Source organism: Crocodylus siamensis, chromosome 2, assembly GCF_052110815.1.
Source record: "Crocodylus siamensis isolate JL-2025a chromosome 2, ASM5211081v1, whole genome shotgun sequence".
Lineage (NCBI taxonomy): Eukaryota > Metazoa > Chordata > Crocodylia > Crocodylidae > Crocodylus > Crocodylus siamensis.
This window is the reverse complement of record NC_143396.1, coordinates 190,653,381-190,666,291: the sequence shown is the minus strand read 5'-3', so window position 1 is coordinate 190,666,291 and position 12,911 is coordinate 190,653,381. Positions and strand designations below refer to the sequence as shown.

The following is a 12,911-nucleotide window of genomic DNA, read 5'->3' as shown; positions in this document are numbered from 1 at the left end:
CCCCTTCCTGCCTTTGCCCTATGGGGCAGGCCAGTGAGGCAGTGTGGAGAGCTGAGGGTGAGTCTGGGACCATGTGGGGAATGTGGGGGGAAACAGGGCCACATTCACAGGGTACTGCACCAGCACAGTGCAGTGGGGGAGAAATTGTGTTTATGCAGTACAGTGGAGGGTTGGAGGGGAGCATTGGCATGGCATGTGGCCCCCACTGGTGCGGCCTGCAGTGGCTTATAAGTTGGTCAACCATATTACAAGGGGTCTTTTGCCTTCCACACAGGGAAAATTGTGAGAATGCAGAAACAGGGTCTGCAAGGATTGCTGACATTATCTTTCCTAACATTTGTGTTATATCTGGTGTTCCAAGGCAGAAAAAAATGCAGCTTTTCTTAAACAGCAATAGCTTGTGACAGTTTTATCACTAGTGATTGTTATGATTCTGGATATTTGACCTACTGATTTCTGAAATAAAGTGCTTATTCTATACTTTTAGCAAGGAAAAAAAAAAAATTTGCAGAATAGCTCCCCTCTTAGCAAAATGAAAAAGGGTTGGTTACACAAGATAAATTCACCTATGGCAAGGCCTAAAACAGGCAAAAGTCCTCATACCAGGACGTTATTTATACCGACTTCATCTCCAGAGCCTCAACAATCCTCACAAGGAGATCCTGGAATGATTTAGAATCCTTGGACTCCCCCTACAAGGATACCTTTTTGCAAAGTTTCTTTGGTGGTAATAACAGGTGCTGGTGTTGCTCCTCCACTACAATTGGTTCCCTCGGTGCTCTTACACAGATGATCTGACTACCAGAGATGTTGGCAAAGAGGGTGATCTCTTCCCCGAATGTGGTGAAGACCAGCTTCCTGATGCATTTAACTGTGAATCCCACTAACCCCAACATGGTGGTACATAGGATAAGTACATTTGTCCACTGGGTATTGACTAATCCAGAGCCAATCTTGAAGAAGTGGTGATGGCAAATCACTGAAGTTGAACTTTTACCTTTCCATGGTGTCAAGTACTGACCTCATGATTCTATGATTCTTGTGGGACAAGGGGGTTCAATACTCAAATGTGGCAAACATATACGCTGTTCATATTTTTAAAAGTCATTGTGAAATGCAAGTGCTTCATACACTTCACGCATTCATCAGCTGTAGTGCCAAAAATAAGCCTATAACCAGTATCACATGGATCATTTTTATATTAGTTGAACTTCATTTTAAAAAGTGAAGAAAGCACCTTTTCAAGATAAAAAAACCTGAAATGTTAGTTTATTTCTTCAGCCCACTAATGGCAAATTAAGTATCAACATGGCTGTCCTTTTTAATCTGTTGTCAACTTTAAACACAGCACTTCAGGATAGTAAACTTCTGCTGTCAAACTCATTTGCAATATAATGCTACCAGAAAGGTACACTAAATAATGAACATGACCTCTGCTTTGTAATTTATATTAGCCTATTTTAAAGACCACACTGATCTCTTTTGAAACCCTTAAAAAATACCAGCTTCCTTACATGCTATTATGTTGTATTTTCACATTTGTTTGTACTAAGTGCTATCCAACTTGTGTTCTTTTTGCCACAGAAAAGACTTGGAGGACTCTTGAAGGAATCAATTCATCCCATAAGTAAAAATTAAGCACTCTAAAGACAGAAGTAAAATAAGTAAAGCTGTAAGAAAGACATTATCTCCCAACGAACTCCAAAGCAGTTAACTTTTTGGCAGAGGAAACTGTATTTCACTACTTAGAACAGCTGTTCCAGAAAAGTTTGTCAGTTTACTGCCAAAAGAATATGTGCTGTTTTTAAGCACACATGCCTTGATGTGGCGTTGCCATGGTGCCTATAATCCTTCCTTGAACAACCCACATCAGGTTACAGGTAGAATAAAAAGGAAAGTTGGAGTTAGACCCACCCAGCAACAGATTTCCCTTAAAGTCGGTCTTTTTAATTTAAATTAAAGGAGGCCTGCAGGAATGTCACACAACCTGTTTGTGAACCCAGTTCTTTGTTTTTCTAATCTAACTGTGGCAGAACATAGCTGCTTTAAAAACTGATATCACAGTCTGCTGGATTAGCTAGTCTAGGTGGCTGAGGAGAACTCTAACAACAGAAACAGAGAGTAAATTAGAGTTCTTCCCCTGAACAAGACCTATGCCCTTCCAGCTACCAGAAACCATCACCGATACCTAGAGATAACAACCTCCCGTGTTATCAACCTCTCTGCTCTTAGTTTTGAAACTGACTGCATCAGGCACTAAAAAAAAGTGTATGTTTAGGGAAGGGCTAGAATACCTTAGATGTTCCAGGAATTATACAAGAGACAAGGATTGTTCCGGCGTAACATCTTTTATTAAACTAAATGCATGTTTAGAATAAACTTAGACAAACTTTTCAATTCAAGATGTCTTTCAAAATGCCTGATACAAGACTGGAAGATTAGACCAGCAGCAATAAAAAAGAGGGTCTAGAAAAGAACTAGAAGTAGGAAAAGAAAAATCAAGTCGGACTAACATGGAGAGGGGTTGCTAGGTAGGTGCTGGAACTGTCATTAGTGGACAGGAAAAGAAAAAGTTCAGTCTTTATTGAGAGGGTTGAGGAACTCTGGATATACCTACATTAAAAATTGCAGTGTTGCAACCTCCAGCCACACACAAAAAGGGGCAAGGGGAGGGAAGGAGTGTGGGGGAGGCAGATCGAAGCCCCCATGGTGAGGGAGGGAGAGAGTGTGGGGCACATGCTGCCCAGCTGGGGCAGGGCATGGGCACAATACACAACTACAAGCGGTTTGTCTGGGGACATAAGGCAGGAAGGGGGTGGCTCCCGCCGCTAATGCTCCCTGTGGGAATCAAGGAGGGGCATGTGCCCCCTGGGCTGCCGCAACGGGCTGGGGTCAGAGGTGGTGCCAGGCTCTTCTTGGTGGGCAGGGGAGGAGCTGGGCCACAGCTGTGCGCAGGGCAGGTGGCGGTGACACTGGGAGGAGATAGTTTGGGGAAGGGGGCTACTGCAAATTTTGGGGTGGCTGTAGCCCACCCTGTAGTTCCCCCTCCCAGTGCCACTGCCACCCAACATGCGCACAACTCCAGCCTAGCCCCCCCCCACTGAGAAGAGGCTGGTGCCACCCCCAATCCTAGCGGCAACCTGCCCTCGCCCCGCACAGATCCAAGGGAATGTGCCCCTCCGTGCTTCCCTTGGGGTGCGCCAGCAGCGGGAGCTGTGCCTGCGTGCACAGAGGGTTTGCATGAGGATAGGAGCTGTAGTCTAGACTTGATTTTCATTGTTTCTCAAGTGACCATTTCATGGAGAAAGCAGAAGAGGGTTTTTTTTTTTAAATGCATCTGAAATAAAAATCTAGACAAAACAAACAAGAAAATAAGAGAGAGCATGGCTGTTATAAATGCTCCTCATACCTGTGTGGGTTCGGATATGTTTCTGCAGGTCTCCAGAGGTCTTGAATGACTTAGTGCAGTTCTCCTCTGTACATCTATAGGGCTTCTCCCCAGTATGTGTTCGGACATGACTTTTTAATCCATAGCCTTGAACACAGTTTTAACAGGAGGAAGGAAGGAAGGAACACAAGAAAACAGAACAGAAAGGAAAACCCAAAACTTAGATATTACAATACTGTATGATTAAAAATATATCAGTGAGAAAGTATCATGTCACACAAAAAGCCTGCAAAGGGCCATGGGGAGTGGGAGGAGGCTGATCAGGCAGGGGGCACCATGTGTGCATGGACATGCACACGGCAGCCAGGCAGCAGTGGACAGGTGGTGCTAGGGCTGTCCTGGGGGGAGCGCAAATTGGAGAGACCGCCCCAGGCCCTGCGCTTTGGGGGGCCCCGCAAAGCCGTCCAGAGTGGCCGCAGTGACTCTGTGCTGCTGCTGGCTTCACGTCCAGCCGCTTAGCATCCCCACCCACCCCCCGAATCTGCTGCCAAGTTCCTTGCATCTGGGGGCGGGCCCCACACAGGTTGATTTGCCCTGGGCCCCACACCCTACTTGGATCACCTCTGGGTGGTGCAATCACCTATCCTGGAAATCTTCAAGAGGATACTGGACAGTCACCTTGCTGGGGTCACCTGACCTCAGTTGTCTTTCCTGACTAGTGCAGGGGGGCTGAACCTGATGACCTTGCAAGGTCCCTTCCAGCCCCTTACAGTCTATGAATCTAAGAGAGGAGCTCCCACAGCTCCCTCCAGGTAAGTTTATGTGGAGGTGGGTCAAGAGGGGGTGGGGAGGAGGGGCACAGGCCATGTGGGGGGAAAGGAGGCACTACCCACACTGGGGCAGGGGACTGGCATATAACAGGGCTGCTCAGTGCCACAAATCAGCAGGGGAAACAGCCACAGCTGGATCCTCATCCTGGGGAGCAAAGGGGGAACTCTGATTTTCTATAATAAAAAACCCAAATATCATACACCAAATTTATAGGTATTTAGAATTTATTTTATTATAATAATTGAGGCACTGGTAGGCTTCCAAATTGCTTTAAAATTGTAACTATATCAATAAAGCATTGTGTTCAACTGACACCTATATATATAGTGGTGTGTCATTTTAATCATGGAAAATGTGGATTCTGGGTTTTTTTAATTAGAGAATTTGGGATTTTTAACTCAGAGAATTAAACAGAGAAAACCAGGATCCCTGGTGATCAGAGACTTAGATACCCTTATGTGTAGACAGGTAGTTGAGCCTTGATATTTTCCCCTCATTAGTGCGGTTACTTTTGTTTCACATTAAAGACTTCTGCTCATAGCATAAAACTGATAACAGAATGCTAGATTGCACATTTTCCTTTTTCTTCCTCTGTTTCATTACATTCCTGCTTCAGTTGCATTCAAATACCATTTTTTTTCCATAGTCCTCAGTTCATCTTCACCAAAGAGCATTAGCTGAAAATCTGTCTGTTTCTATACAATTCTCATACATAAATAAATGACAAGAAGTGCTTTGGCACAGCAGCTTAAAAACTGCATTATTGACCTTACTTCTTACATAAGAGACAGACAGTAACCAATATTACCTGTTGCAAAAGCTTTGCCACAGCCAGGATGTTCACACTGATATGGTCGATCTCCTGTGTGCGACCTCTCATGCACCTGTTAAAAAAATATCCAACACACCACTGTAACAAAGCTGTAACTTGATTTCTCCAATACAAAAATTATTTCACTCTCAGACACTAGCAGTTCTATTTTTCCTTCTGGAATTTACTCTGCCAGAAGCATCCTTACTTAACTAGAGATGCAGATTTAAAGAAGTAGAATGACAGCATATACTGAGAATTAGTTATGTTTGTTTTCACTTTCTGATCTAATAGCTCTGGTCAGTTTTACAGAAACAGGTTTCTGTAAACATGCGCAGGCCAGCCATCAAATAGGCAAAACAGTGAAACTGATGGTAATTTGACTGATTGTATATGTGCCTCAAAGTCTACTCTCCACCCTAACCATCTCTCAACCCCCACAACCACTCTGCATGAGACTTCTGGTCAGCCTTCCACCACAGTATTAGACCCACACAGAGTCAGAGACTAACTGCCTCTAGACTGGTGATTTTCAGCCAGGATGCTATGACACCCTGGGGTGCTGTGAAGATCCTTTGAAGGTTGCCACAAGGTGCTATACAATGTAAGCACTGTTAGGTTTACAAACCTGATTCACATGATAAACTCAGGAATCCAGTATTAAAAAAATTTCACCCTGTCATGGTCTTTCTGAGTTCTTTATAACAGAAGAACTGTTCTATTAATCTTCTGTGGTCAAAAATGGACTGAAAACTCACAGCTGGCATTTTCCAAGGGGTGCCTCGAGTCTACTGAGAGGTACCTTGAGTCTGAAAAAGTTGAGAACCACTGCTCTAGACTGTGCTGCACTGCAACAGAATCCAACTGTACCCTACCTCCACCTGAAAGCAATTAACCCAGACATTTCTCTACACTTTTGCTGTATCAGAGCTGAGCCCTGGATTAAGAAAGGGAACAAGGGAGTGGGGAGGCAGAAAAGACCAGATGTTCCAGATTTTTTTTTCAAATATTTGATCACTCTGAAGAATTAGACGTTGCAAGAGAGTAATGTTATACATCACAAGATGAGAAACTCTGCTGTATTATGTATAAATGTGAATTGCACTGTCAAATAAATCTCATTTTAGCTTTCAAATACTATTGGTTATTTTGATGAAAAAAGATACTCTCTGTGATGTTGCCAACACATGAGCCTAATATAAAATACTGTACATCTGTTTCCATCATGCCTTGACAATCAGTAGAATAAACTTTGTTCAACCTTATTTCCTGCTGATCTTTCCTGTACTCAGCTGTAATGATTTTTGTTTCATACATGCTCTATACAGTGTTTCTCAAAATTAGGATCCAAAAATCTCAAAATTTTCATGACATAATATGTTAGACAAACTGAGTACTGGGGAAGACAGACTACTAACTGATAGAGATTTCAGTGTACTATATTTATGATAAAATAACGACACTGTGCCTGACTTAATGCACACTTCCATTATTTTTGCTCAGATACTTTTAAGGAAGATTTACAAAGCACCAGATACTCATTAAGACTTCTTACCTTAAGATGATGAGCTGTTGTGTACAATTTCCCACAGCCATCATATTCACAGCGAAAAGCTTTCTCTCCACTCTGCTGAGATTTAGCAGTCACTCTTGTGCCATGTCCTTGCAAGACAATCTAGAATAAAACAAATACCACAATATTAAAATGAATTTAGTCATGATTATAATCAACTGGACAAATCTTGTTTCAAAAGAGTTTATCCTGATTAAAGGTGTTTCTGAACACTGGCAGCTTGATCTGCCTGACAACTCCAGTCAGCAACAAATATGCATATTTGTATCTTCTGAAGTGATGCTGAACTGACAATGAAATATTAATAAGTTTAAAAATACACAGCCGATTTGATGTAAGTTAAAGAATTCCTGCATTCACTGATTCTTTTCTTGCAGTCTACATTCCTCCGAATTCTCTCTTTGAAATGCCCTTTCAGTTTCATTTTCCATTACTTTTTAAAGTAATACTCTCAATTTGCCTTTTAAAATAAAACATTAAATATCAGGTGGCCTGAATTCAACCTCAGTTCACTTAAAAAAACAAATAAAAACTCTAGGAAGTTTTGTACAACCCAATATTAATTCATATAGACTTTTTAAAAAATGTATTTCCATGAAAATAGTGACCTAAACCTTCCCCAGCAGTATTTGTAACAAATCCTGCTGCAACAAATTATTGCATAAGGACAAAAACATGACATTGATCAATGATCTACAATTAACAAACAAAACTAACTAGACCTTCTTGGCTGCAAGTCATTTGAGGATACCTGTTGTACAATTTTTTGAAACAACCAAAGAACACTGCAACAGCATCTAGATAACAATAGCCCTTCACAGCCCAACTCAAGAAAGTCAGATAGGCTGCTGACAGACGTAGAAAAAAAGCACCGCTTTACTGGAACAGGAAGCACATTACTTTGACCGGGCTCCCCAGCACCTGTAAAAGATTGGGTACTTCGGTGGGTCTTTTAGGTGCTTTTCTCTGATAGCTGATTCAATCAACTAATCAATAGTTGATTGATTAGTTGGCGGAGAGAGGGGGCTGGGATAGTGCTGCCACCGAACGCCCCATGCTGCTACTGTTCTGCCTCTTGCAGGGAGCAGGGTGGTGGAGCCAAGGCCAGCAGTTCCCCCACGCTTTGTCCAGTCCTCGGTGTAGCTTCGGAATCATGGTGGTGCTCCCCTACACTTGGAGCACTCTGACTGGCTGTTTCCGTAAGGCAATCAGAGTGCGAATAAAGTGTTACAGACAGACAGGCTTAGTCTTTTATAATATTAGAATTCTGGATATCTAAAAATACTGGAGTGGTGGGGAAGGGGAGCTTGCATGCAGTGGCAGTGCAGGATGTTGAATGGTGGCAGTGGCACAGGGTGGTTGCACGTGGCGGCGCAGGGTGGCACGATGCCAGTTAATAAGAGTATTCCGGCTAGCAGAATACCGGATAACAGGGATTTTACTGTAATGTGATGCCTCTTCTGGACATGTGCTGTGCTCAGGGCAGGGGCGCACCAAGCTGAAAGTAAAGCACCGTTTTGTTTTTTTCCACTTCTGTAAGCAGCCATACAGTCCAAAATGAATAGATGTCAAAATGTCAGTATGGTAACTCGCTATAACTCACTAAACCAATTTCTTTTTAGATGGGTCCAATTGCTGGCCAAGAGCATTTCTCCTAAAATACAGGACTATGTATTTCAAATTATTTCCTCTAGAATATTTCTTAAGGAATCTTTGGTTAAGATGCTCCCAGTTAACCTAAAACTGTTCTTAAGACCCAGGCTTCAGAGTTGAATGGGGTATCTGAGTGGGATTTGACATACTTCAACTTCAGTTTTCAGCACATGAGTTTCTCCTGAATCAGTGAGCGTACAGAACCTTGTGAATAAACCTCCCCCCAGTAATTATTAGTACTCTTGGACCTGCAGCCTGCATATCAATTATAAAATCTGTAATAAACACTTACTATATAACATGTATATTACAAAGAGAAATTGTGCATCCAGTTTCATGACCTTAGTAGATGACCACTATTTCAATGAAAAGTGTACTTAAGAGAATACCTTTTCATTTGACTGCCATACAGAGTAGCACCAACAGGAATTATTTAACCTTAACTCAAACTGGTCGTATATTTGTAAACCCATATTTCATCGTTACTTCCACATCACTGCAGCAGATAAAATATGCATACTTGTTGCCGATTTGAGATGTCAGGCAAATTGAGCTGTGAGTATTCAGAAACACCTTTAAATAGATACATAAGCAATAACTCTGCTAATGTGATGAACTGTATTCTTCAAACAAAGATTAAGACCTATACATTATTAAAGGATTTACAGGGATATAGATGAGAAAGAACTTATAATAAATGTAAAGATTTGAAAATAACTCTCCCCCAGAGTATCATTAGAATCAAGTCAGAAATGATGTGGTTGCCTAGTTAAATTACAATCCAAGAAAGCACCTGCCTTCCCATAACACGTGCAGCGAGATGCACACAAACGATTAAACTGAAGAGTACCAAGAATTTAGCACTAATTATCACGCAAAAAGACAAATGAAGTTCTTATGCAAACATCTTTGGAAGATTATCATCTCTAAAGAAAACAGGAAACTAGAGCATTAGAATTGGTATCAGAGGAACATTGAAAATAATGATAATTTTGTAACATGAAACTTCTTCCCTCAAAATAGCCTTAAATTGAAGTAAAAAGGTAACTGCAAAGGAGAGCATAGCCATAACATGTACATGCAAACACAGTTGTAACACAGGAGAGGAATAATAGGGGTGACAAAGAAATCTATAAAGGGTGTGTGTGTGTGTGTGCACGCGCGCGCACGTGCGTACATGTGTGTGCATGTGTGTGTGTGTGTGTGTATTTCAAGTATATTATTCTTGCAAGCAGATGGGCATCTTCTGCTTGAAAAGAAAAGCATTTATAGCATTAGAGATTCATTTGCTTATATCTGTTCTTTTGTTCTCACACATACAATTCACGTTAGGATTTACAAGGAGGCTTTGTGTTCTTCTATGGTGTGAAACTTAACCTTATGACTGTTCTGTAGTATGACATCTGTTCTGTTCTTGTGTTACAGAAGGCTGAGAAAAAGCAGTATATATACTTATTTAATACTAAAGGTAAAGCAGAAGTAAGATACAGATTCTTACGAAGATCTTAAAATTACAATGAAAATTATTATATCTGAGAGATAACATGCCTGAATCTAAAGGAAATTCAGGTCAAGATTTCCAAAACTGAATAGTGATTCTAGATGTTCAAGTAAAGATCCCCTAAGGCAGTGATTCTCAAGGAGGGTGCCATGAGACACTGGAGTACTGTGAGATCCTTTTAAGGGTGCTGTACAAAATTGGCACTGTTAGGCCTTCATACATCTGCACATGATTCACAAGATAAACAGATAATTCATAGCGTCAAAAACATTTCTGATTTTTGATTTTCCTGAGTTCTTTGCAGTGGGAGAAATGATTCTATTATTTTTCTATAGTGAAAAGACGAGTGAAAGCTACAAGAGGTGCCTTCATTCCAGCAAGGTATTTTTGAGGCTAATAAGGGGTGCTTTGAGTCTAAAAAGGTTGAGAACTACAGTCCTGAGGCATGCTATACATGAGAAGAGGTCAGAGTACACTGAGGTCTGGCTCACCTAAACTGGCATATGCTCCCTCATGGGCCATACCCAGCCTGTGTACAAACTGGAACCAGACCCGTTTCGCACTAACGAAGGACTTGTGATTGGATGGTGATTGTAGTTTCTTCTCTTTACTCTAACAGGTTTTCTGTTACACCAGGCAGTACCAGTCAAGTTCTCCCTGGGGCTTTCGCATTCTGATAGGGGAATATACTTGTGCCCAATGGCAAGGCAAGAAGAACTGTTAATATCCATTTTCTTTTTTGGAGTACATTCCAACAACATGTCTATGGACAATCTTAGTTACCTATACAGCTACTCTCACCTTCTTCCTCTGATGTAACAGAAGTTAAGCAGAGGAATTTTGTGCAACTGAAATAGAGAGGCTACTTCTCAGAGCACTTTGGCTTACATAAAAGCCGCTCCTGTGGAAGTGATGGGAAGGAACTGAGAAGGGTTGTGCCCCTACCTCCTCCATACAATGATAGGTCTGATTCGAAAACTTGAATTTAAAAAATGTAAGGGATAACTTAGAGAATGTGCTTCAATTGGGTTACCATACGCCCAGGTTTTCCCAGACATGTCCTTTTTTTGGACCCCTGTGCTGTGTCTGGGTGGGTTTTTTAAATAAGAGCAAATGTTTGGGTTTCACCTCTCCCAGGCTGGCTGCTTGGGGCTGGGAACAGTGGGCAAGTTGATTGGCTGTCAGGGGTTATGTGCTCCCTGTGAGAGCTCCGCCAAACCAATGAGAGAGAGAGAAAGAGAGAGAGAGAGAGAGAGCGAGCGCGCATGTAGGCATGTGCAATGAGGAAGCTGCTTGGGCAGCAGGGCTGGGGGAGGCAGAGGCTGTGGGTCAGAAGTGAGGGGCATCGGAATGGAGGGCAGGGGGCTGCAGGTCGGAAGTGAGGGGCACTGGCAGGGTTGGGCCACAGGTCAGAAGTGAGGGGCACGGGGGACAGGACGGGTGACTGGGTTGGGTGTTCAGGGCACTGGCAGTGGCAGGGGACTCAGGGTCAGAAGTAAGTGGCACCAGCAAGGGGTGGGGGGCAGGGTACTGCTGTTTGGGAGTGAGGGGCACTGGCAGGGCTGGGGGGTGTGTGGCTTGTCAGTGAGGGGCAACAGAATGGGCAGGGCACTCTGCCCCCCACCTCTCCCCCAACAGGTGTCCCCTTTTTTGGACCTGGAAATATGGTAACCCTAAATTCACAACCAAATACAAATTTTCTTTTTCACATAGTTGCCTATAAGAGCTTCAAGGGCCACAGATAGGACACAGCTCCCCTAGAATATTTGAAAAATGTTGGTGCTAAGATATAACCAAATTAGACACCTCAGAAATATACCACAAAAAAGTACAACCAAATTAAGTAAGGGCTCTTCAGAGAATGAGAAGTAAGATAGTATATTAAATTGTTTTCAGCATCCATCCATTCCTCCAATTTGCTTTTGAAAATCAACTGCCCTGATTCACTCTTCTTTATGAAGGAGATCTCAAGGACAAAATAACATAGCAGAATATTATTCAGCTGCACATGCCTTCTTATTCATGGTCAGATATGACTTTAGCATAACAATTTGTCATTTATGTTGATAAAATGGTTTCATGCATGCTGTGCTCTGAAATCTGCTACCAGTTGTCAGCAAGGTTTATAGATAATTTGTGCCAGAGAGCAGGAAAGAAGAACTCTAGAGCACTGGAGTCAGATGCTGCGTGAGTGACAAACTTCTGCAGCTACAATAAGGAGTTTTGAGATGTTTCTGCCAAGGATGCATCAGAGAAGTAGAAAGGGCTCTTTGCACTCCAGTCCTGAACAGTGGAAGAGTTGAGTTCATGGCAGTAGACAATCTGATGTAATCTGTTATACTCACAGTATCACATTTCTCTCTCTGTGCAGAAATTTTCTTTTTACTTTGTGGGACAAAATCTTGAGTAATTTTCATCAAGTTCTCTGCCAAATGAGATTCAGTTCTAAATCCATCTGGCCTAACCTGGCTTTCCAAAGAATTTACAAAGAGTATTTGAAAGACCTCCTCAGATGATAGCCTGAAATTCTGCTTTCATAGGAACAGTCTAGACATTCGCCTTTAATAAGGAATCCTCTGGCATGTTTAAATCATGATCCCATAAATCATGTAAAAAAGGAAAAACAAAATCTTTAATGATTTAGCAAGAAAGATTTTGGTTTCTCCCCCACATTTCTTCTGCGCTGTTATTACAAATCTCTCTATTTTTGTTTCTTTTACTCATGACCAGGGATTCCAGTTTTCCATTTGCCATGGAAAAGCATGGACTCAACAGTTTCCTGCTACCTACCTAAAATGCAGCAGTGTTGCACAGCAACCGGCGCCATTTCTGTTCTTTTATTTTTGCTGCAGTTTTTGCCTCTGGCCAATCAGCACTGGGGTGGGGGGAGGGTCAGGGAAAAATGCAGATGTTTATGCTTTTCAAATTGAGATGTTTTTGCTTTTTTTCCCCATGAAAAACTAGGATCCCTTCCCATGACTCTTTAAAGTTCAAAAGCAACTTTCCCCTTTGTCTTAATTCTTTAACAAAAAAGCTTGTAAACAGAAAGATAATATCCCCACCAGATTCTGGGATGTCGTGCATTGGTGTAGAATCTAGTTCTGGGCTCTGGCTTCATAATTTTGTCTGGGTTCTCCCACTGTCCTTAGGATTT

General features: G+C 42.1%; 1 protein-coding gene across 1 annotated transcript in view; it reads right to left on the bottom strand.

Moving 5' to 3' along the window:
* Nucleotides 1-12,911, bottom strand: part of ZNF143 (zinc finger protein 143) — a 61,844-nt gene that overhangs the window by 13,662 nt on the left and 35,271 nt on the right. The window contains exons 8-10 of the mRNA XM_090032677.1: nucleotides 6,586-6,705; nucleotides 5,028-5,103; nucleotides 3,410-3,535 (exon numbers count right to left, since the gene is read on the bottom strand). Coding sequence (XP_089888803.1) covers nucleotides 3,410-3,535; nucleotides 5,028-5,103; nucleotides 6,586-6,705 — 322 coding nt within the window. The remainder of the gene's footprint in view (nucleotides 1-3,409; nucleotides 3,536-5,027; nucleotides 5,104-6,585; nucleotides 6,706-12,911) is intronic.